Source organism: Anguilla anguilla, chromosome 10 (assembly GCF_013347855.1).
Source record: "Anguilla anguilla isolate fAngAng1 chromosome 10, fAngAng1.pri, whole genome shotgun sequence".
NCBI classification, from domain to species: Eukaryota; Metazoa; Chordata; class Actinopteri; order Anguilliformes; family Anguillidae; genus Anguilla; species Anguilla anguilla.
Genome location: NC_049210.1, coordinates 14,274,414 through 14,300,351, shown reverse-complemented (window position 1 = coordinate 14,300,351; position 25,938 = coordinate 14,274,414). Strand labels below are relative to the sequence as shown.

At 52.6% G+C, this 25,938-nt stretch overlaps 1 protein-coding gene across 15 annotated transcripts in view; it reads right to left on the bottom strand.

The window, feature by feature from the left end:
- Positions 1-25,938, bottom strand: part of ncor2 (nuclear receptor corepressor 2) — a 138,865-nt gene that overhangs the window by 98,312 nt on the left and 14,615 nt on the right. For 14 of the 15 annotated variants that reach the window (XM_035378736.1, XM_035378722.1, XM_035378724.1 and 11 more), the window contains exon 2: positions 1,287-1,505. The exons of the other annotated variant lie outside the window; for it this stretch is intronic. In XM_035378736.1, the coding sequence (XP_035234627.1) occupies positions 1,287-1,391 (105 nt within the window). In that variant the 5' untranslated portion in view covers positions 1,392-1,505. The remainder of the gene's footprint in view (positions 1-1,286; positions 1,506-25,938) is intronic. 15 annotated transcript variants of the gene reach the window in all.

Here is a 25,938-nt window from a genome sequence, read left to right as displayed (position 1 = left end):
ATATCCAGTCCCTTAATCAATTATTTAACAAGCTAAATATAAACTGCGTGACTCCTGGATGGGGGGGAGGCGGCCCCGCTCTTTCTCAGAGGCATTCAGACAGTAAACGCAGAGCGCAGATCAGGGAAACATCCCGGACGGATCAGGCACAACCAGCCGAAATGTGCGATTCAGTAACGCCGCTGCTGCGGCCGACTGACATTTGGAAAAGGCACGTTCGGGCGAAGGAGGGAGGGAGGCGGTTCAGCGTCTCTCTGGGTTATGAGATAGACGCCTCTGCTTTGACATTACCCCAGAGAGTCAGATAACTGCATAATGCAGACGGGGCAAGAAGTCATGCTGCTCTAATGAGTTCAGGCTTGACAGGCAGGTGTGCGTGTGCGTGTGCGTGTGTGTGTGTGTGCGTATGCACTTGTGTGCATGAGAAAGAGGGGGGGAGAGAGAGAGAGAGAAATAAATAGAGGTTGTTACATGAGCCCTGGGAGGAGCCTTTGCCCTTTCCTGGCCAATCACAGCGCAGTATGAGCGCACCTATCGGGGCCCAGCTACTTCTGAAGCTCAGCACTCAAACCTTCACACAGAGCTCAGCACTCAGACCTTCACACAGAGTGGGACCATTTATTTCATAGCGGTTCTCAACAATAATTCTCCATATAAGCTGGAGCACCATCAACACCATGCCTGAGAAGCACGGTAGTGCTGTACAGTAAAGCAGAACTGTCATCTTCCATAATGATTTATGAATTATGATGTTATACGGCGCAACGCACACAAACCAAAGCCAGGGGTCTATACATCATACTGATGCTTCTGGAGTCTGAGGCCTCAGAACCCATAAAGTGGGGTTTGGAAATAAAGAAAGTGAGCGCAGAGGAAGTACAGCACAGCAGTCACCCGCTCCTCAGTTCCTTAACCTGCATTCTGAAATTATTTCATTTCCCATTTTGCTTTTATCTGCTGATCGCAAAAATGTGGCAGAGAGGATTAATGACCGTCGCGCCTGTAAACACATTATTAGACATTAATTCAGCGGATCCATTCAGCAAAAATGTACAGCAATTAACTCAAAGTCCCAGGATGCAACTCTCTCATAAACACAAAGCAAATTAATTTGAAAAATGTTCGTTTCGGGGAAAAACTAAAACTTCTCTGCGCAAGTACGAGGAGATGACACTGCGTGGGACGCGGGGAGGCTAATTAAACCGCATGGAAACGGAGGAGGCTAACGGCTGCTGATAGCACAAGCACACAGACTCGTCCCTGCGTAGCGTGTCAGGCAGACTCACCGTGTGCGCCCGGGCCAGCTGCAGAGGCAGGCCAGCGGGGTTGCTCAGGTGTCTGGCGTCCACGGCCCGCCGGACCTGGGGTACAGACTGGGGGTGGGAGGACATGCTGGGGGGCCGAGGGGCGGGGCTGGGGGGCGACGGGTCCCTCTACAGGCGGCGGGTAGGCATGGCTGCGCCACAAACCTTGCGCATCGTGTGTGTTTTTCTGTGACCAGAAATCTGGAAAAACAAAAGAACGACATCAGTTTAGGGAAAAGGCTAACGTTGGCATAGCATGACATTCCAGCATATCGTGCGCCATGTTCAGGAGCGGGAGGTGCGACTGACGGGAAGCCGTGCGGTGCACACGGTGCGTCTCCAGAGCTGTGGAGGGACTGAGAGGGCCTCGGCGGGGGAAAGCGTTAGCAGACGAGCCTGGCGACCGCTGGGCGCGGAGCCACTGATGAGATATCCATCGCTCCCGCCGGAGAGAGAGGAGTGAAAGACCTCACACCTGCTCGGGCCGGATGCGTCTTTCTCTCCGCACCCAACAGGCCCCCCTCTCTCTCTCTCTCTCTCTCTCTCTCTCGCTCTCCCTCTCTCTCTCTCTCTCTCCTTCTCTGTCTCTCTCTCTCTCTCTCTCCCTCTCCCTCTCTCTCCCTCCCTCTCTGACTGGGGGCTCTGTTTCCCTGGCAGACAGCTGATCTGCTCCCGCTCACAGAACAGGCCTACACTGTGGCCAGACAGTCTGCCAGGCGGCCTACGTGCAGACAATAAATAAAATAAAGAAAGGCGAAAGGAGCGACAACTCCATGACCCGACGCCCCCCCCCCCCCCCCCCCACCCGCGCCCCGACGCCGCCGCTCTAAAACTCTGGCGGAAATGGGATCGCTCGTCCTTGACGACGGAAGATCAGAAATAAACAGCGAGGCAGGAGCGGGGAATAAGAGGGGGGTAATCCTCTTACCGTCTTCAGGCAGATTCCTGCACGGAGAGAGGGGGGGGGTTTTGTTGACTTGCTGGGAAGTGAACCTTTGTGAGATCAGCGTGTGCAGAACTGGGTGAAACGGCTCTGGCTTTAACATCAAACCCGGGTTCCGCGGAAGCTCGTTTCCTAGGGTGGAGTTTTTTTTCTTTGCACAGCTTAATGCGAGGAGGACCGTACAGTGCAGACAGACCACAATGAGGACAGCCAATGAGAAATGGCCACAATTACATCAGCACGCATCAACTTTAACTCGTTTACCAGCGCTTGTTCTCAGGACCAATGTCGCACGTCCGTGGTGAATGCTGGAAATGTGAAAGCGCACGGCCACGAGGCCCGGCGCTCTGACCCGGTTCTGGGAAGGATCAGCAGGGCGGAACGCCAGCGCCCGGCTTTAATGACACGGCACGTCCGAGAGCGCCGCGCGCCGAGCTCCTGTTTAAACAGCCAACAGCGCGTCGGCGTGGAGGAGCGACGCGGTCAGCTCCTGGATCTCCGCACGCTCGCCCCACACACCGGTAACGGCGTATGATATTGCCGCGTATTAATGGCGGGAGTTTCGCCGTCCGCCTCCGCGCTGCGGAATGCTCGTTTACGGCTCCCGTCGTTACGACATGTCACTTCCTGGTGTCTCCAGTGACCGATGTGTCTGCGGTCTGGCTCTGCCCCAGACTGCTGGGAGTTTCCTCTCTGCTTCGTTTTCACCGCAGAAAAACAAACACTGACGACGGAACAGCAAGCAGAAAAAAAATCTCACACCAAAACTCACGAGGCACATTAACTTCTTTAGATCTCTTTCTTTCCACTGATCCTTTCGGAGCTGCCCAAAGTTAATGTTTACTGAGGACTACCAATAAAAACTGGATGAGCATTACTACAACGCACATAAAAAAATGTGCACAGACAAGGAAATTCAATGCAAAGGCCATTCAACACTCTTAGCTGCGTATAAAATCTTTGCTGACGGACTAAATTATCCCTTTAAGGCACTGGCTCAGTTTGTCGATGATTATATGAACAATTTCACCCCGCTCGCTTAGAAAATCATCTGACCCATTTTTATAATTCACTATAAACAAAGGGGGATTTGCCCGTTACAATTCATGGACTTGCTCCAAAAAGGATTACTTAAAACAACAATTACAGTAATACACTGCTTGAGTAACTGCCCCACTTACAGGGTTAGATTACAATGCGCCGTTCACAGACTTAACTCCCATGATTCCTGTGCTCCACACCGGAGCCCGAAACCATGGGCTTTCAGTGGAGTTCATCAACGGAAACCATTTCCATCAGATCTGAATCTGCCGAAGACCGCCCCGCTTTTCGTTTCGGGGATGCTTACGCCAGACCTCTCCGACAGTGCGTGAAGGCTTATGAAAGCACAGGAGCGTCCGCCATTTCCCTGCCGGGCGGCCAAATGACAACCGCTGCAGCATTTGCATGGCTCATAAATGGAGCGGCTGCAGTGTACCGCCATTAGCAACGTTAATCCGCTTTGCTGTGGTACTGACGCTACCCACATAAAACCTGGCTGGTGAGTTAGAATTAGATCTTACTTAAAGTTTGTATTACTCAAATTCATTTCAAACTACTTGTTGGCAAGTACCAAAATTCATATTTATCTATCTACATTGTTAATTTGTTCAGTGATCCAATCATTTGTGTTTCCGGTTGGTTGAAAAAAAGTCATTTTTGTGAAGTGCTGCACCGAGGGTAACAAAAATAAATTTTATTAAACTTGAAATCTCTAGTATACTTCTGGCTCATTTGGTTGTTTTGGCAGTCAGCGCAGTTTTGAAGAGATCAGATCCAAAGGTCAATAAAAGTATATGCTGCTGAGTTCTTGGATTTTGATATTTGGTGATATCTGTGAAGATGGCATATAGAATATAGTCAAGATATAAATACCCGGAACCTCTTTCAAAGACCCACATCCTCATACTGAATCTTCCCCAGACTGCATAATGTAATCTTAATGAAATTGCATCACTCTACCACACTGGAATTGCATTACAATGCGGCAGACTTTTTTGCTTTATACAACAAAACTACCGGGAGATACTACTACGAGAAGACCAGGGCTCAGACAGAAACAGGAAGCTCTGTTCTTCAGTTGCAAAAAGAAAAGGAGAACCTGCTGGCCAGACGCCCAATGGCTGTTGAGTTCCGAGTTCTGGGAAGGAGAGGTAGCATTCCAGAGCGTGGCATGTGACCCTGGCTCCCCCGCCAAAAGGAGGCATTAACCCCCCCCCCGGCCCCCTTTCTCCAAGCCTCAGAGCCATGACCCCTATTGCTCCATCTCAGTGAATTGGGTTTCAGTACGAGCCGACCTTACCCTGGGCCTGCACCTATCCCGGTTACCACTGCCCGGTCAGATGAGCTAGCTTTGCCAGATAAGCAATGAACGTACACTGGTTTGATTTAAGCAAATCTCCACTGTGGTGGGCTTCCAAACCCCCACCTTCCGATTATCAGCTCCGAAAGACTCCAAAAGAGTATTCTTCAAAAGGCAAGCACAGCCATTTGATTTCTGATGAGACGCAGGGCTGCTGCTAGCTAGCTAGCTAGCGGATAGCCGTGCGGAAGCGGGGGGACTAATTAAAGCATCAATCTGTCCAAGTGACTTTCCAGATGGGGCGGTCGCCGAGGGCGTGGAGTCTGGCACGTCTCGCAGGTGCGGCGCGCTAGCCTAAGTCTCTCCTCCGCGCAAAGAAAGCACAGAGGCAATTATCATTTGCATGCCTCAAAGTGCGACATATGACAGTCTGACAGGAAGGGGGTTTAAAAAGGAACAATCCCAAAAGGGCTTCAAGACGGCTTCAAACCCAGGTGTGGCCCAACGTTGCCTGGAAAGCCTCAACAAACCAGGATACAGAAAGTTACGCTTTCTGTTTCTCTTCACAGTTTCCACTGAAGAACCCGCTCATCCTCAGAACGTGTGGACTTAATGGGTCTCCACTGTATCAAGAGTGCATCTGCAGCATCTAAACCACGGGTGTAAAGGCTTATCTGAAATGGGGTGTAGGTGCAGTTTTTCTTTTAGCCCAGCACTAATGTACCTGACTGTGCTTATCAATCCTGACTGAAGACCATGCACACTGACCCTTTTCAGACGAGACTGGACACCCCTGATCTAGTAAAAAATAAATACAAAATGCAGTGGCATTTTTAACTGTGTACCAAAATTAAGAGCTGAGATGAAGAAATAAATGTACAGAGTTCAAAAACGTTGCCAAACGATTCCATAAAGAGAAGGGTACTTCCCTCCATCCCTCTGTCGCGCGGTTTCGTTTCATTTCACGGTTATGGAGGAGTCGTGTTCGCAGGGCGGCGAGCGGGGACCTTGCAGGAGGAACAGAGGCAAGAGACGGGCCAGACAGCAGGGCTCGCGCCCGCGGAGACGGGAGGGGCCCGGGGGTCCAGGTGCTCCGCTCCTCCTCCTCCTCCTCCACCCCCCACCCCCCCGCGGAGCCCACGCTAATCGCGCCGCGGCTCATTAGACCTGATCAGCGTTCGCTCGGCTCCGCGCGCCCTCAACCACACCACCTCACCGCTCGGCGGGAAAACCGCGATTCTAATCGACTTCTAAAGAACGGCACGTTTCCAGCCCTGGAACAAGAACCAGTCGGAGCAGCTGCTCTGAATAGCAACCTACCCCGATGATCTCATGGTAGTACACACAAAACAGGGAGAGCAAATAAGCCAACCGTAGACATTCGCTTAGACATAAGCAAAACACTGAGCTCAGGAGACGGCCAGGTCAACACTGAGCTACACCGCTCAGAGGAGGCCGAGGAAAGGAAGGAAGGAGGAGAGGAAAGAGGGAGGGAGGGAGGGGGGAGATGGAGAGTCCTTTTGTTTTCAGGGGCTTTTACAGTTGAGATCAAAATGGCTGAAGCGGCTCTGGGTGGAAAGAAAGAGAGAGAGAGAGAGAGAGAGAGAGAAAAGGGATACTGCCCTGTCATAAGACCCAGAGGGAGGGGGGGAAACCTGCATAGACAGAAGTGACAATAGAAGGCCATTGACATAAACAGAGCGCCTCCCCAGCAGACGAGAGGCGAAGCTCATGCGCTGGCACCGGCTCAGACGCCCACGGGCGGGAGCGCCAGGCTCTGCCAGCTTCCCGAGTGAACTCGGTCACCCCGGCGCTCTCACACGCCACGGCTGCACCGGAATGAACCCGCACCGCGCCGCGCACTGCCGCTACCAAACTCTACCTTCTCCCCTCCCCCACTCTGGGATGGGCCCCCGCGAAAACGCAGGAAAGTTTTAAAAGAGAGAAGGGCGGTAGCTCTCGAACCGCGTCCTATCGGTGCGGTTCCCGGGCGGGGTTACTCGCGGGCAAACTGCCGGGCACCAATGCCAGGGGTTCGTACGGAACGCGCACACCCGCGCAAAAAAAGCAGGCGAGAGGGTGTAATGGACAGACGCACACCTGCAGAACAGCAGATTACGAGCCCTCAGACGGCTGGCCGTTTGATGGGCCTTAATCTCAGCACAGAGACAGCAGCTCCTGAGCATTCAGACACTCCATGTCAATCCCTCTGCTCTTCTAGCCTATTACTGACCAAGTACCATCACTTAACCTTACAAACTAATCAACATTATTTTACAAACACTGTGCATCAGGCCACATCGACCTGACCAGTCTCACTGAAATAAAACCTGAGGGGAACTCTCCATGGAGGGGAATGGTGGGTGCCAGTAAAGGGTCTTCCTCCCTCTCTGACCAGTGCAAACCAGGGAATAGAAAGTTTTGGGCAATCTCTGTCCACACTTCTCACTTCACACAGCTGATGTAACGGCTGCTGTAGGGAAGACAAAGTGGAACCGGTGCTCTCTGCATTCAGCCAGATGCTTAATGGCTAAATTTTAATTGGCAAATTAACTATACCGTTTAAAATCCAAGGCTAATGAGCTGCTCCTGTTTCTCTTTGATCATATGTGCAAGAGCTGAAAATTTGACTAGACTAGACACTTTTTTTTGAACGTCGATACGTTGATACTTTGCGGGTTCGGATAACTAATACTTGGGGGGTCGAGTCTCAATTTATTCCAATGCTGGAGAATGGATGTGCCTGAAGTTGCAAGCGATTTCCATTTTGCACATACAAAATAATCACTTTTTTTTTTTTACATCACAAAATTTGAAAGTGTAGTGTGTTCATTTGAGAGAAATAGAACGCTATTGACTGAAAGACGCCTGATCTTGATCCTGGAGCCAGCGAGAGGGATTTGAAATCAGTAAGGACACTGCATCAGTGGGGGGGCATTTAAGAGGGAGCCGCAGTCAGCTAATGAGCTGGCAGCTTCAGACTAGCAGGCTCAACTTAAACCGCCAGCCTGCTTGATGAATAAAATCATCCATTAACGTGCGAAACATCCAATTAAATGAGCTTTTACTGCACACCGGTAGGTGTTGTGCTCTTAATTTCAGCATGCTACTCCCTCAGAACCGAGCTCCACTCAACAGGCTTTGAGAAACCAGCACAAGTGCAAGTTAAGGAGGAGTAGGTGTGCATACATTTCTTCCTGTTTATTCTCAGTAAGTGGGCAGTGAAAGCGCTACACGTAGGTTTTTTTGTTTCCTTTAAACAGAATCTGTAAAGACTCTTAAGCTGTAGTTCCCCTGCTGACTGGCTGAGAATTTAAAGGGTCTTTGGGGACGACGGTTCCAGAGCACAGAACCAGGGGAAAGGGCTTCACGCCTGACGCATGGCCACCCACAAGCCACGAGCAGGATGACTTTCTGAGCCACCATTACGTTGCCCACATCGGGCTAGATACGCCCACGGCTTTACAGAGTTACTCAAAAAAAGCCCAAAAAAAACACCGCGGCCAATCTCCTGATCCCCTGAGACGACTTTTTTAACTGCTTCAAGCCTTATCTGAACACTGTAAAACGCAAGAAATCCTCAACAATATCAAACGCTGAAACGCTGTGTCGGAGCCGAGCGGACAGCGCGTGAGGCGGCGTAGGTGGACGCCGGCTAACGATCGCCTGAGTCTCGCACGCTGAGAACTGAAACAGGGAAGAACACGGGAGCGGCGATCAGACAGCAGCGTAAGCAGAGCGAGCGGGGGGGTGTGGGGGGGGGGGGGGGGGGGGGTGAGAGGAACCGATACGACCGAGCGTGCGGTCTGCTCTTCCACCCGTCCCCCGCTCCGTAATGACTGCGCCCCGCCGCGTTTCCCCGTCTCCGCTTCCCGTTACCTGACCACCGGGTCACTCCGCAGCCGTCGCGCGCATCGCGCTATACCTCGCCGTCATTCGCCCAGCTGGAGCGCCATCGTCCGCGCCGTTCTCATCCTGGGCGGTTAGGAAACCGGACTGGAGAACTCTGCCAGCTGTAACACCCCCCCCCCCACCCCCGTGCTAAAGCTGCAGGGCAGTGGGATTGGGGAATGCGGCTCGAGCTCCTGTCGTGTGACTGTTTATTTTGTTCTTGTGAAGGCGATTCTTCCTTCAATGCCCTTTCAAAAATAGGGAAATATGCAAATGTGGCGCTGCATGATGCATATCAAATAGCGGTTGGCTGCCTTATCAGTACCCAATTGATATCAGTTTTTTTTCCCCGGAAGCATTTCACATGGCCTCTGATGTTTGGTGCACAGGCGTGATTAAAGGAAAATAATTACAATAAAAAAGATAAAAGCTGACCTATACACCCCATGGCAGCGTATTCTTATACGCTTTAAAAAAACCACAGTCCAATGGTCCAAAACTGAAGGTTCAAGGCATAAGGTGATTCCACAAAACATTCGGTACGTGCACCAAAACTGAGCCAGAATGGGGATCCTCGGGAGGACGAGTGGTGCAGCCCACAGGGCAGTCTACTCTCAGTCATACGATTCCCCCATGTGAGGGGGATCGATCCCCACCATGGCACCTTCTCAGCTGTGGTCCCTTCACTATCTCTTACCTTGTCTGCTTGACACCAATCAAAATAAAAAATTAAAAAAATACTGAGATGCTTACGCACCAAAACATGCAGCATTAACTGAGGAAAGCTCAGCAGTAGAAAAAGAAAACAGAAAAAACACAATGTGGTCAGACAAATATTGGTTATAGATATCGGTCCCCAGACTTTCCACATTATGCCTCCCAAGATTTAGGCCGACGCCCTCCCAATGTCCTTATCAAGATTTAAGCACCTTGTGTAAATAAAGAAAATTAGAGGTTCTGATACCTATCCTTCAGGGACTCCACTTCCCACGGTGCCTTGCAGATAAGATCCCTCCAACCATTACTCTTCGTGCTCTACCCCGGAGCCAAATCTAAACCCACTCGGAAATAGCTCCAAATAACTGTAATTCCCACTGACTTCTCGGATAATGAGTTTCTCATGTGGTACTTTTCTGAATGCTTCTTCGGTCCCATGCAAGAAACCATGTTGGTTCTCCCCCTAAAATGCTGTTTTTTCAAGGAATGATTCCAAAGAACCTCTTACGAGAGGTCTCAGCATTTTAAACGCGATGCAACTTAAAACTGACAGGCCTGTAGTCTCTTGGACCAGAACAGTCCCTTTTTAATATATTGGTATTAAATGACCTTGCTTGCAGTCGTAAGATATTTCTCCAGTTTTCAGAGAGTGCATAAAAAAAAAACCTGTCAGAGGTTTATGGATTAGCTCCCCGAGCTCTTTCAGCGCTCTTGGATGCATGCCATCGTGGCCTGCGGCCTTGTTTGCCTTCAGTTTTTGTAATTTTTTTAGGACTTCTCCATGCCGTATCTCGATATCTGCCAAGATACTTTCAGCCATTGAGGCGTATTTGTAATCTCCTCTGGTAAAACTCTCAACAAAGCAGCGGTTCAAGGTGTCAGCAGCATCATTTAAAGAAGTACTCCTTCTGCATTTACTGCACATAACCTATTCATCAACTTTCATTTTCATACTGCAGTCATTTGAACGAATTTGGAGATTATATTTTGCATCTCGGGCAATTTGCCTTTCAAGAGCTTTTTTACACATATTACAATATTCTATCCCTATTATCTCTGTGCTGTCAGTAAAATGAACTTGTACGCTCCAGCTAAATTTACACCACTGCTACACGAGCAAACCTAACGTTTGCTTGCTGCTCATAAACAGTAAAAAAAAAAAAAAAAATCTAATGTGCAAAATATAGCCCATACTTTTCATTTTTTTCCGGCGGATTTCTGGACCGTTCCACTTGGACCAGAAAGTGGGCACGTCGCCCTAAAGCGCACCCAGCCAGCGGTCACCCGGGCAGGAACACAGAGCCTCTTACCCAACACCTGTAATCAAACAAACAGCCTCCCTCCCCTGCGCTGCACATCCATCTCCATTTCACAATTATAAATAATGCATTTTAATGAGCGCGCGGGCCGCATGCTGATTCCGGCTGGTGCACGGAAGCTTCCGGAGCCTCGGCGCTGTAGGAATGTGGCACCCTGTCAGGTGGGACGAGGAGCTCTGCTCCCCCCCCCGCTCCTCACTGACACGGACCGCGGGCCGTTTCTCCCACGGTTACGACGTCCGCACCAATCTGCTTTTCTGAGCCAGGGACATGGCTCTGTCCCGCGGGGTGTGTGTGTGTGTGTGTGTGTGTGTGTATGTGTGTGTGTGTGTGTGTGTGTGCGTGTGTGTATGTGTGTGTGTGTACAAGCAGGGAATACGAGTGATACTAGGCAAAGGGTTCATGCAATCCTAATTATTAGTACTGGGTTACGAGCACTGGGTGCACAATTAGCATCTCAGGCTAGGGTGTTCCCTTGCCCAGTTTCTGAAACACTGCACGACTGGAACTGGCAGGTTCAGTAAAATTCAAGACTGAGTGACTGTATTGGACTTTATTGGATTATATTTAACTTAAAAATAGCCAAAACTAGCTACCCAGCGAGGCGGGCGTAGCAGATATCATAGAGGGTTCGCTCACTTCTATGTAGACTCTGCTGCTGATGCCTACAGAATGAATGAACGGATGGATGAGCAACCTTTACTAGAACACACAATGGCTGAATGTTAATGTAGTACTCTACGTCTACTATTCCCTAGCCCGGTCAAATCATAAAGCTATTCTTTTTTTTTTTACTTACAGATAGTAGAAAAACATTAGTAGTATTCAGTTTTGCTTTTCTGTATTATAACAATATTCAATAGCAATAGCACGATTACCAAATCAGTGATCCAGCTACGCTGAGCATAAAACTTAAATGACATTCAAAACATGTCCTTGTATTATGACAAATGTTTTGCTGGAGCCTTTTTGAAGCACATTAAAAAAACCCATTAGCTGAATGATAATGTCTAGTGCAGCACTTTGGTACACTGCCGGACACAAAGCAAGCTGCATTCTGCCCTGCTGTGGGTAAAGCTCAGCACTGAATAGTATCTGCGTGCAGATGTGTCCTTATCCTCACAGTGAATGAATATATCATTGGCCGTTTTTTTAATTTATTTATTTAAATCCATGAATGCATCCAATAATTCTGCCCACCCATTCTTGTGTGTGTGTGTGTGTGTGTGCATGTATGTGTGTGTGTGTGTATGTATATATGTGTGTGTGCATGTATGTGTGTGTATGTATATATGTGTGTGTGTGTGTTTGTGTGTGTGTGTGTGCATGTATGTGTGTGTGTGTGTATGTGTATATGTGTGTGTGTGTGTGTGTGTGTGCATGTATGTGTGTGTATGTGTGTATGTGTATATGTGTGTGTATATGCGTACGTGCACGAGGACGCGTATGAGTGTGTGTGCGCACACACAGGTGCGCTAGCTCACTCGCTACGTGTGAAAGCCGCGACTCTTGGCGGGAGACGAGCGGTTGACACGTCGGCTGGTTGCGGGCGGCTGAAGAGGAAGCCTGAGGAAGCCGTGGAGGCGTGCAGCTCGCTGTGCCCTGCGAGGCAGCTTCGCTAACATGCTAACGGCTGGGCGAAATGGCGGGCCGCCTGCGGTCGCTGAAACAGAGCTCCGGATCGGCTGCGCTAGCCGGAAATCAGCCCGCGCCCCGCAGTGTTACAGGGTTTCGGTTTCACTTGCTTCCCAAAAATGTAAAAGTTATTTTTCTGCAATTTGTGTTTCCTTATGAAGTGTATTCATGCACTGTAACCCATTATCAGCAGATGCACAGGCGCATAACAAACAGTTTTATTTACAAAAACATGATGGGGGGGAAAATGTGTGCAGAATTGGCGTACAAAAATTAAGACGTTTAAACTTCCAAAGCAATGTATTGTTTCAACAGAAATGACGTGATGCTATTAATTCAAATACGCAATTCAGAAATGCGAACCGGAAAGGCGAAAATGAACTCATCACATTCGTGTCATCATAAACAGAGCCAAAGCATTTACAGACACGCAGTAGACACATGCCGCAGGCCCAGTACAGGATGAGACCCCCCCCCCCCCCGGTTAAAGAGGGGAAACTGATACACACAGCCGGCCTTCCAGAGGCATTCCAGAACTCCCGTTAGGAGCCCAAACCTTGACGGGCAAGCGGCTGAGGCTCTGCATTCCGCTGCAGGGGGAGAGGCTGGAGGACATCGGGGTCTCCTGCTTATTTGCAGGAGAGGGAAGGCGAGGAGGGGGGTGGGGGGGAGCCATTCGCATTGTGACACCGGGCCCCAGACGGAGTGGGGGCGCGGGGGGAGATTACGCTGGGAAGAGAGGCTGCTTTTCTATCCCCCGGACTGAGGTGCCAAGAGCTGTTGCCAGGGGAGCGGAGCCACACAGAGCCTGACAACGTCCACATTTTATTTCAATCAGCCTGCTGGTGTTCCCCCCTCTGTCTCAGTCTCCCTCTCTCCCCCTCCCTCTCCCCCTGTCTCTCTCCCTCCCCCTCTCTCTACCTCACTCCCTCCCTCCCCCTCTCTCTCACTCCCTCCACCCTCTCTTTCACATTAGAAATCACATTAGAAATCTGACCCAGTTCTGCAAGCGAGGACTTTATCGGTGTCCATAAACACCATTGGATGTCATAAACACATCACACAGGCAGATTACTACACATCCCATATCTAATCTTGATGAAACCTATTTCCACGTATGTTTTTCTTTTGAACAACATGCATCAATGACAGGGTTTAAAAGCTCAGCAAGAAAGATTTAGCCTATTCAAATCAGAAGAGAATGTGTTGTCTGGCCACCCAAACTTCACCCATCAACTTCACCCATCAATTAACCCAAAAAACTCTATCGATTATTTCACTTTATTTCAATACAAAAAAAACATCCACAATACCACTGTACAGGAACAGAACAGTGCAAGCGGTGCAGAATAAACACGAGCACTTCCACCCACATGTTTGGCGGCCTCTCTGGAGAGCGCTGCTCTTTAATGGCGTCTGGAACACCGCGCTTTCCCACAAAGACCAGTAGTTCTGGCCCGCCGCTTCCTTTCCCATTAAAACCAACAATACAGAGCCGACAAGTTGATCCCGGAGATCAAGGTCACGAGTCACGTGACCGGCGTGGGCGGAGCCTGCGGCGCACCGTAGCGTAATTGCCGTGTGTTTACTGGACGGGGGCCGCTGAGCCCCTCGCCTGCACACAGGCGGAAAACAAAACCCCGTAATGAATCCATTAAAGCTCCCAGCGCGGGCCCCCTCCGACGGGTTACTCCAGGTCAGGGAGGAAGGCCGGGGTCAGCCTCCAGGGAGAGCGCAGATTGCTGGACCCTGTGGAAAACAATACCCTGGCAGCCTGCTTCATGTGACGCAGCCTTCAGTGCATTTCAGTGCAACAACGCGCAATGAAAGGAAAGCATATACCAATCCCATCTTAAAAGGGCCGGTGTGGGTGCAGGTTTTGTTGTAGACTATGACACCTGCTTTAACTGATTACCCAATCGTGATCTTCAATCAAGGCTTAGATAAACAGAATCGAGTGTCCTGCTACACCCTTGGTTTAGATCATGTGGGCTCCACAGGCGCTACGCAACACTAATACACTGTGTGACAACAACCTTCACAGACCAGTTACATGTAATGCAAGACTTCACAGGCCTGGGGGGGGTGAAAGATCTGAGGCACGGGTCTAAGAGAGAAAGAGATTGCGGGAGCATGCTCACGTCGGTAATTAGCGGCTCTGACTGCCGCATGCGTGACTGGCGAGATTTTACGGGGATTAGGACGGATACGCAGAGAATAACAGACGGGCGCGCTGGCGGAGGTAAGCGAGAAGCTGGGCGGCCGCGGGACGGACTGCGGCTGGAAATAAGCGCGCGTGCGACCGGCCTTCCTGCGCGAGGGAAGACAGAATGCCGGGGCTGGGGTTTTAAATAGCCCGCGCGGTTACCCTCGGCGACACCGCCGGCTACGGGACTCCTGGCACGCTAAAGTGGAAGCGCCGAGAGCAAAGCGCCTCTGCCTGATGGGGGGGGGGGCTGGCCGTCACTCAACAAGGTTATAAAATGCCGGAAGCTGAAATACCGCGAGGACCGCGCGGGAGCGGGAGCAGCTAGCGGCCAGGTTTAAGGCTGTTTGGGAAAAGAGCAGGAAGATAACACTGTTCAGGTGGAGAAAAAACACCGACCGCATGACTTCTGAGAGAAGGAAGGAGTGCAGGGAGGAGCCCGCCCACCGACCCGTCCCTCCAGGAGGGCAGCTGGAGGGGGGGGGGGGTCAAAGGGCACAGCCTGCATTAGACTCGGTCTGGCTATCCTCGGTAAGGCTGCCTCCAGACCACACCTGAGTTCTCATGCATTCTGCCATTCAGGGGATGATTAGCCTATAGCCAAACATTTCCCACAAACATTTCCCACTCATTAAAAAAAAAAAGATTTCTGATTATGTTTACATTTTTCTGGATAATAGCGGAGACAATTCAGAAGTATCATTTTTAACACCAAGAAGTCTTAAAACAGGAAAAAATACACATGGAACGGAAACAAACAAACCAGCTAGCTAATTATCAACTAGCCTAGTTTAACATCATACAAAACCACTTAAATAAAAACATACATACTACTGCAACCACACATTCACATCCAAATTACACTACTAGCTAGCAAGGATATCTAACTGACACTTAGTTAAGGATCATGTTTACTGATTTCAAATTTTAATGAGTAGCCAGTACCCAAATAGGCCACTCCTTATGCCAAACTCGCCCCTTCAAAGATATTTCACTGAACATAAATCACCCTGTTTATCTGCAGTTCACAGACTGCGGGGAATGCTACAGTACAGTATGCTCACATAAGAGTATGAAAAACAAGGCGTGTCCGCACACATGTTTGGGTGTCAGTGCAGCCCACCAGTACAGCTCACACTCAGGTATGTGTGGCTAATGAAAGCAGGGCATGAGGAGGGCGGGTCCAGACACTTCCTCTGGTTACGGAAAGCAGACTCAAAGAGCAGACACAATCTGAACGCAGCCCATTCATAACTCAGTCTGATACGCACTTCCTATGCCGGGGAGCTGCATTAGCGTTAGCACAGAGACAGTAATAATCCTGCGATCGGTGTTCCTAGAGTGCACAGTCATTACCCTCGCATGTGAAGCTTCAGAGTCCTGGGCCTCGCACCACTCCTTAAACAAACGCTTCAAACCTCCCCCCAAAGTCAAACAAACGCTAACTCTGCGTGTGTGTGCATGTTTGTGTGTGTGCGTGTGAGAGAGTGAAAGACAGAGAGAGAGAGAGAGAAGGGTGCGAGAGAGAAATACCTTAAAAGAACAATCTCCTTCCTTTCCCTTCCCAAGCTTATGTCAACTGAAATTCTGGAGCGCTCTCAGGACGGCCTCCCACAGTCCAGCGCGGGATTAAAGCTCAGCAGCAAGGGCTGTGGTTTGGGGGCGAAACCTCCCCCTCCACCCGCCTGCCCGCCCGTGCTCCAACCGCCCCCCCTCCTCCCCTCCCGCTCCACCTCCCCCCAAAACACACACAAACACTCCCGTTTTTGAGGATTTACTCCACACAATAACCCACTTCAGAGTCCATTAGTTTTTAACAGCCCGGCTCGGGGGTGGGGGGGGGGGGGGGGGCGAGAGAACCTGGAAGAGCGTCTGGGGGGCGAGGTAGCCGAGGCCCGGCCAATCAGGAGCGGGGACGCCGGGGGGAAGGAAGGCGGGGCGTGTAAACGCGGCCGGGGGAGAAACTGAGGGAGCGTAGTGTCCCGTAAGAGACCCTGTTAGCGCGAGCAAGCGCCTCGCTGTTCACATTCGGGAGACCTTCGGCGCTGGAGAGCGGCGTGACGCTCGCCTCGGCCGGCCAGGCGGCCCGTAACCGATACGGCCGGGGAGAGGCTCAGCCTGCTGCGCGTCCAGATGGTTTTATGCCTTTCAGTCAGCCCATGAGCACCAAAACAAAGGGGGAGGGGGGGGGAGGACTGCATTCCTACAGTCTTTCAGAGAAGCCCAGAAACGTTCGGCTCAAAAAATGCACAAGGAAATTCACTGACGGACTGACCGGTAAAAGAAAGCCTGGCACACGCTAGAAGACCAGGCATAGTGCGTTGGTAACAGAGGTGGGGTGTCCCAGGGCTCTGGGGCTGACAGAGTCTCACAGACATAACTGCACCTGTACTGAATGGATACGAGAGTTAAGAGACCACTGCTTCCATAAAGCTGCATCTCGAGGCTCCAAACTGCCCTTTCTTTCTGGGCAGTGTATGCTATTTTATGCCCCAAATAGAAAAATGCACATTTATATATTTCTATTATAAGGATCTTTGGAACTCTAGATGTACTGAAGTAGAACTTTACCAATGCTGGCTTGAGTGGAAAAAAACGCCTCCTGTTACCCCACAGACGGCCCTTGCGAAAGCGAGTTACTGATTAGGCACGGGTTCAGAGATACACAGTAGGGAGGAGTACATGCCAAGAGCAGAGGAAGAGATATGGGCCAACTGGCCACTTTCGGTCACTGTACAAAAGTAACATGGTGGCAGGTAGTGATTTCTCTCTAGCGGGAATCGGAGCGGACGGAAGGAAACTCGGGAAGACGGCTTTAATTGCAGTAACGAGGTGCGATGATGTTTCAGCGCTTTGGCCCAATTAAAGGCGGTTTGCGAAGGAAGCACGGCTAGCCAGCTCAACGCAGCTTAGCCGTTAGCTTGGGCACGGACGGCTTCCCCTGCAGCTGGAGGGCGCGTGCCTTTGTGTTCAGTATAACGGGCACGCCAGCAGATCAGCTGGCCTGTCGGGTTCCCACTCGAGCGCCGCGGGGTCCGCGCCGATAAGGAGCGCGGGCGAGCCGACGGGTGCCGCTGATCTGATCAGCCCAGAGAGGGAGCGCCTCCGTTCTTCCAGCGCGGGCTTCTCTCAGAGGGCCCCGTCGACGTATCCCAGACTCCCCGGCGGAGAACGCGCACGCGCACCGCTCTGTTTATTCTCACAGACCCCCGGCCGCCTAACCGCAGGCCTGTCATCGAACGGCGTCCTTCAGATAATCAATTAATGGGCTGTCCTCGGGAACGCTGGGCTCTCCGCCATTACGGCTCCACCGGCGAGAGAGAGGGGCCCGGCGCAGGGGAAGGACTCTCTCTGGAAACGCGCGAGCGGCCATTTTGCACCGCGGAGCATGGGAAAGGCCACGAGCCGGCACAAATCCGCGTAAACAAACGGAGACGCTGACAGGGAAGCGGAGAGAGGGGCGAGCCAGACAGATGCGGGGAGGGAGAACGGCTGGCGTGGGCGAGGGGGTAGGGACGAGTATCGTCTAGCTTTTTGATGATACCGATTATAAAACGACACTTTTAAAATGGGGCCTATGCCCAAAATGGTGCCTGAACCAGTACGTTCTTTAAAAAAAAGAACAAAGGACATAATCGTTATTTATTAAAAAAGGAAAATATATTTTATAATTGAACTGTCCTATTTAATAGTTGAAGTTATAATTTATACTGTTTTCGCTTTTGGCATTTTGACAGAATTTGACATTAGCTAACGTGCTAGCGGTACCCGCTGTCGCTGACAGAGCGAGTGTGACGTTAGCTAACGTGCTAGCGGTACCCGCTGTCGCTGACAGAGCGAGTGTGACGTTAGCTAACGTGCTAGCGGTACCCGCTGTCGCTGACAGAGCGAGTGTGACGTTAGCTAGCGGAGGCGCATGGTGCTGAAATGGGTCAGATGGGAACTGCAGCCACAGGGGTACCGGGTTCGGTACCCCACCCTAATGAAAAGGAGGTAAAGCAGATCCCCCCGCCACACGGTGAGGCAGGAGGGGAAGCCAGGAGAGCGCTACCCCGCCCACGCGCAGGCCAGGCTGCGGATGTGGCCCCGCTCGGCGAACGGGAGCGGGGCGCGGAAACACCTCCGAACCGCAGGAGCGTCTGAGGCGCGCGGGGAGTTTCCACCCCGCCTCCGCCACCTGACAGGAAGCCGGGCCCCGCCGTCTTCCTCACAGACAGGAAGTAAACACGCCGTGAACGGCACGCGCAGCGGCTCGAGCGTGAAAACTACCCGGGTGGAACTCGCGGCCGCCCGTTATGCTGGTTCCCGGACGGACGTGTCGACGGGGCGCGGCCTTACTCACCTGGCTCGGGCTACAAAAGAAAAAAAAAGGCCCCCCGAGGCTGGCCGACAGGAACGCCTGACGGAAAAGGCCAGCCGGAGAAAAGGAACAAACGGCATCAGCAAATCCCAGACGCACAGCCGGGGAGAGATGAAAGGGGGTTGGGAGTGGGGGAGGGTGGAAAGAGAAAGAAAGAGAGAAGGGAGAGGGAGAGAGCAAGGGGAGGGAGGGAGGGAGGGAGGGAAAGAGAATGGGGGGGGGGGATGGGTGGGCCTGCAGGCCTCTACCTCCAGATGTGGGTGTGTAGCTGTATCCAGTTAGGCCGGAGAGCGGAGCCTGCATTAGATTTCCTCTGCGTCCCTCAGCTCTGCGCGTCTCTGCTAAACTGTGCGGATTACATAAGGCCCAGACCCCCTCCCTCGCAGGCCCAGAGTGGGGGCTTTATTCTCCACACCGCCAGCAGGCAATAACTCCCCGTAACCATGGCGGCGCTGGCATTCCACCAGCAGACGCTACAAGAGCTGAAAACTATCACCCCCCCCCCCCCCCCCCCCCTTTTTTTTTTTTTTTTAACAGCTCTGCTCAGCTACCACTCAATGTGAGCAGCTATCTCCCAGGGAAACAGACACCCCCCCTCCTCTCTCTCTCTCTCTCTCTCTCTCTCTCTCTCCCCCTCCCCCTCTCTCTCTCAGTCTCTCTCCCTCTCTCTCTCTCTCCCCCTCCCCCTCTCTCTCGCTCTCTCTCTCTCCCCCTCCCTCCCTCTCTCGCTCGCTCTCTCTCTCCCTCCCTCTCTTTAACCGTTTCCTTCCTGTGGCTGACATCCGGCTTTCGGTGCTGGAGGGCGGAGTTGGAAAGCGGGAGCGCGTTCTCGTGGTTCGCCTGGCTCGCCAGGTTTCCCCCTCCCGTGATAAATCACTCGGAGGGCTCTGGATCCCCGGGACGGCAGCTCCGCGCCTCCGTTGGCAGTTAAAAGCGAGCGGGGGAGCGCTGGCGGCGCGCGGGCCGTGTCCGCACACGTGCTGAGGCGCAGGGGGCTTTTCGGCTCCGGTGAGCGTGTGACGGCGCGCGCGGTTCGGAATCGGAGCCAGCCGCGTCAGAGGGCCGCTCTTCCTCGGGCGGGGTTCTGCAGGCCGAATGGGACGCCAGCGCGGAACGCGGCGCGGGCTCTAGATGACTGTCCTTCTCGTTCTCCGGCCGTTTCAAAGGGCAGATCGAAGCGTGTCGGTGGAATCGAGCTGGACCTACGCGGCGAGGGACGGCTGGGATGAGCGTAGGCTCGCTGACGGGACTGGGAGCTGAGAGCCTGGCCCCGCCCCTCGCTGACCGGGCAGACTACTGGTGCCCAGGCGGTTCCCCTCCCACGGTGCGGCGAGGGGATGGGCGAGCACAGATGCCAGCCAAGCTTCCCGCCTCCCACTGCACCAACGATTACGCACGTCCAGCCACACACGCACGCAGGCCAAGTCACATGTACAGCGTGCACGCAATCACACACAAAACCAGCTTCTATTATACGAGCACACATATACGTGCTGACAAACACACATACATACATACATACATGAACACACACACAACCATGTATACGCACGCATGCACAGACACACACACCCCGATATTCACTCACACACACACACCCTGATATTCACACACACACCAGCCCTCACCTGACACTGCCTGTGTTGCATAAGAGACTCAAGTGAATCACTTACCACACAGAGGAGTGTAATCCTCACTAATCCTCTCTCTCCCTCCCCTTTTTTGTGCTTCATGTTGTTTCTGTTTCTTTTAAATAGGGGGCCATTTTTCTGTAAGACACGCATGTATTTCTCTCCTCAGAGCGAGAGGACCCGAGCCTGCTTCACCTCTCCCAGACCACAGACTACAAAGTCTACAAAGCCGTGTTTTTTTCAGGGTTTATTCAGCCTTCCCGTTTCCACCGGCCGGACCGCGGCCGCAGTGTTTGTTCAGGACTTCCCCGTCCTTTTGTGTCCTGGCCCCTCACCAAACCTCGGCGGGGGACTTACTTTTAGGGCCAGATAGCGTTCTGATCGTTCTAACCGCCTCCTTCGCCGTGCGCTTGCGAGCGCGTTAAACATTCATATCTGTTATCTGGGGCGTTCGCCCGAGCGCAGCGGTGTAAGCTGGGAAACACGCGCTCCTCTGGAGCGACAAAAATGCGCTCTGCAGCAGCGAGGGCTTCTCCCTCTCTCCCCCCGTCCCGCGTCTGCCTCGGCCAATGGGAGCACGGCGGTACACATCACCTCGGCCGCGCGCCGGAGGAAGCGCTTCTCGGGGGGCTTTCTGTGTTTGAGCCGCCGCCGCCTCGCCCCTGGAACAGGAAGCCGGCGCGGGGCTGATAAGGGCCGGCTGCGCCTGGCCCGCGTCCCCAAAGCAAATCACTTCCACCCCGCTCCTCTGAGAGTCAGAGCCCAGAGCAGCCATTTTGGCTCTAAGAAAGGTCAGGCCGGAGGGTCCTCTCCTATATCCATGTTCCGCGCTCTACACCTAACCTGCCTGTCAGCAGAGGAACTCGTTAAGGTTTACTGCCAGGCTTAATCTCTTGGCCGTTTTATAGACTATTGCCGCTGCCTCGCTCGGCCACGTCTCCCTTGTTAAGAGATACGTACACGGCGAAGAAAAAGCAGCCTTATCTGAAAAGGACGGACTCAATTACGTTGAGTGCACGTGCGCTGTAACCCGTCAATGCCATCTTTGCTCTCCTCCACGGCCGGCTCCGCCCACCTTTCAAAGAAATGCACTGGAAGCAGTGGAGGGACATTAGAGGAGGGCCCAGGATTGGAAGTGGGTGGGCGGGTGGGGGAGGGGCATGCATTTGCAGCTTAAGGGACAATGAGCATCGAGCATCGTCTGTCCAGCCCCCGGCTAGGCGAGAGGCCAGCTAGGCTAAGTAAAGACGCAAAAGAAAACAAAGCAATGAAATCGACTATGAATATCTCAGAATGCAAACAACTGATAGAACTCCTGCTCCATGTGAGAACTGACAAGTGGCAACATCAGAATGGTATTTACAGAAGGGATTCCAGGGAGAAAGCTTTGTTGCATCTCGCCTATCAAACTATCAGCTTTAAGATAATGTTTCATTGAGCACTGAGTACACATTCACTAAAACATACAATGCGTTCCTCTGACTGCGGTACTGGTCAGTAGTATTCAGACAGCAGTCATATCAGGGGGAAAAAAAAAAAAACACAATATCCCTCCCGGATAGTTGGATTTTTAGACTATTGGGCTCACGCACATAAATAACCCACATAATCCAGTGTCAGAGAGCCAGTGGCAGGCATCCCACAGCGACACTCACAGAGGAGGCTTCTGGGTGATATCCGGCCCTGCCTGCGCCCCTATCTGAATTGAAATCCCTCTCGAAGGCGTGGGGCAGACACTCTCCCCCGCCGCTGCGGCGGTGTGACCCGGCCCCTCTGATGAAGACCCCGCCGTCAATAAATCCTCCTCGGGGCGCGGCGACGGGCGCGAGCTCCGTCTCGCCATCGGACCCCATTAACCCCCAGGGCCAGGCCCTTTCCATCAGGGCCCCCGGCCCCTCCCCCCCGCGTCCCCCGCGTAATGACTTCCACAACTGTGGCGCACATATGCCAGACACAGCGCGGTACGAGGGGGGGTGGGGGCTGAGGGAGGCCGTCCTAAGAATAAGAGTCTCCGTCGCCCTTTCCTTTCCACCACGCACGCATATAAGTGTGTGTGTGTGTGTTTGCAAAATACACAGCTCTCATTGTGCTTCTGTCCTGGATTGTGGGTAAAGACACTGCAGATTGTCATAAAGACGCCTCAATGACAACCTTCACTGCCATTTCCAACAACGACGACTCCTACTTGAGGACGCATACGCACACAAATGAGTCTGCATATCCAAGAGAAGTGATTCATGTCACTGGATGCAAATACACACTGAGTCACACACAGAGTGAAGACTTAAACACAAACTGCAAGGCCGTAAGCATGCAGTCAATAGGAGGGCTTTAAGGACAGCATGCTGCTGAAACCCTGTGCCATTATTTCACCCCACTGCCGTCTGCTGAGAGGAAAGGTTCATTCACAGAGAGGAGGGGGGGAGGGGGGGAGAAAAAAAGAGAGAAAAGATTATTCACACCCGACAGAAATTAAGGCAAGCCAACTCCAGACACATCTTTTGTTTCGCCGCGGACGAAGCAGACAGCGATTTTTCAACGGCAGCGGACCATAAAATGAGATTCCCGGATCAATAATCTACGCGCCAACTAACGAGCGGCCATCATGCGCCAAGAGAGCCCCTCCGCCGCGTCCCTTTGTGATCCTGAGAGATCCAGTCAGATAACAGGCAGAGCGGGGGGGCAGGAGAGCGAGGGAAGATGGACGCCGTTTCCGACGGCTCGACGCCTGTCGCCACACGCGTTCTCTCTCTGACGGAGATCTCCTCCGGCGATAGGGTGAAAGGGAAACCTCCAATTACCCAATTACAGCGTCGGGAGGGGAGGGGAGGGGAGGGGGGCGGTACCCTTTGAAAAGCCGAAATCACGGCGCCTGGGCTGGACGAGGCGAGGCGTGGGCGCGCGGTCGGGCCCGAGGAGAGCGCTGCGGCTGCAGGGGCGGATCACCTCTGGGCACAGACGGGCCGGGCGGGGGAAAGACTGCGAGCGTGACGCTGAGCCGTAGCAGCCGCGCGCTCAGCCCCGCCCCCCTCTGCTCGCTCAGCCCCGCCCCCCTCTGCGGTGAGGAAGCGCCCAGCGCTCGCTCACTCGCTCGCCCGCTCCATCCTGTTGTTGCCTGTCAAAGCCTGGCAGATTAAGAGTGTTGACAGATCTGACTGGGTGATAGCGCTTTTTTTCTGTGGCCTCTTTATCGCGTCTGGGTTTTTATTTTTATTTTTTTCCCCCCCTCGCGCGGTATCTTTCCGTCACGGCTGCGCTGCCGAAAACAACGTGGGGGGGGGGGGGGGGGCAAGGCCTCTGCGCACGAGCCTGTCGCTGGCGGGTTGGAGCCCCTGACAACTTTAGCGCTAAGTCAGACGAGAAGCAAGATGGACGCCGGGGCCAGATCTCAGCGGTGCTTCTGAAGCACATACAGTCCTGACTAACTCCGTAGGTTGACAGCGGGGGAGGGGGGGGTCCCTACGATTTTCACTTGGCTTCCGTGGTGGGTAAGTGCGCAAGCAGCAACCCGGCATAAACAAATTCGCAGGATTGACGCAAACCCGTTCTGGAGGGGTCTCTGGACCTGCGTCACGATGATGTCATCCTCGGGCCTCAGCGAACAGCTGTGGCACATTCACTGGGTGCAAACTCCCGGCCCCTGATTTAGGACCCTCTGGAATAAGCCACATGCCAACACCATGCATGGAGACACCACCCACAGTCCTCTGAATAGCTAAAGATCTCAAGTCACAGCCCATACTGAACTGGCTCTGCGTCCAGCCTGCTGCCACCTTCCTGACACGCACAATGGCTTTGGGTCCAGTTAACATTGGCCCTAAACACAAACAGAGATTGGCGAGTTCAACATTCGCCTAAAAAGAAAAAACCCCCAAAAAAACCAATGCCTGCTTTTGTTTGTGAAGCAAAAGTCACTGTTAAGGACAAGCGCTGAACAAATCCAGGCCTGCCCCTCAGTCATGCCTTTGAGTCAAAGAGAAAACAAAAAAAACATTCCTCTCGCACACACACAGTTTGGGATACGGCTTCACACACCAGGTGCAGACACCTGAGGATCCAGCGCGGAGAAGAGCGCTAGACAGCTGGCACAGCATTATTCAGAGAAAAAGGAGGGGGGGGGGGGGGGGGGGGGGGCTGGGAGGAAGTGAGAAGTGCGAGTGGAACTAGAAACTTGATGAAGCGGGCAGTCTGGGAGGCGGTTTCGCTGCCGCTGTGCCAGGGCTCGCCCGCGTTAAAAGAACGAAAGCGTGACTGATTTTTGGCGGGCGAGCCTCGGAGACGCTCTCTCTCTCTGCGGCTGAGCCGTCGGGAGTACGCAGACCGCCGCGGCCCTGCGAGCCGGCAGCCGTCAGACTGGGAGCGCCCGCGCTGGCCGTGCTAGCAGGAGACGGGCTCCATCCACACCGCCTCGCCGCCGCGCTGGGGAGGACGACACCACGGCAGGTTCCGATCCCCTGCAAAGCATTGTGGGATGCCGAGAGCGATCTCTCGACACCTGCGGCGATATCTGGAGCGCGGTGCGTCCCTCTCCTGGGGGGGGAAGTCGAATGAAGCTGGCCGAACAGAGCAGAGTACTGGCTGTCAGAGCAGCGCAGTACCGCTAACCTCCCAACCCTTTAGCCAGCCAGCCACACACAGACAGACAGACAGACACACACACAGACAGACAGATAGACAGATAGACAGACACACACACACAGTTAAAGCATACAATTCCAAGGCACATGCATTGGCCCCTACAGCTTCACATGCTGCAGTCTCTGGCCCCTTTGCTCTTTCACGTTCCTCACAAGCACCATCGGCCCAGGAAATACAACCAGAAAAATTGAGCTTTTGGACAGAAGCATGTACGGGTGAGCAAGTGCATTCATCACAGCTAGCGTAGCGCTTTATGACTTTGCTTCAGTGGAGGTCACACAGAATGATGGATACCTAGCATGTCGTTAGCCCTTATTTATAACAGTTCTATGCGCCCTTAGCTACCACAGGTTAACTGCACCAGCACACAAAAAAGATCTTTAAAATACCCGTTTTAACAGATAAAGCCAGGTACTGACTTGCTGCTGCTAAGCTAGCGGTAGGATAAGATCCGTCTCCGAGACGCAAAAAAGGAGTCGTGCCGGTTACTGAGAACAGGTAACCAATCACCAACGCACTCAGAAGGGCAAGGAGCCATCAGCCTGTGGTAGTGCCATCAGGGTCCCAATTACAAAAGAAACTGAATTGAAAATGTTTGTTTTAAAATGAGTCACAAACACTAAGACACTAAAGAGCGTTGTTTGTCTGCAGAATGTTTAAGGTCAATCCGATATTCTGTTAACAATACATTTGCTGATGTGCAAAAATTTCCAGGTAACCTGGCTAAAATTTAGAAAAAAGAAACGTAAGCAAGGTTGAGCTTCCAGCAGTGCTTCAGTGAAAAGCCGGCAGTGCGACTGCAGTGGTCACGTGGGTCTGGCTCAGGGGCAGAATGCTAACGCTAGCCAGCGAGCAGTGCCCGCGGGCGTCGCTTTGACTGAGCGAAGGTGTGGCTGCAGAAGCACGCCCATCTGTCCCACACATTTCTCATGCTTAAAAAACCCCTCCAAACC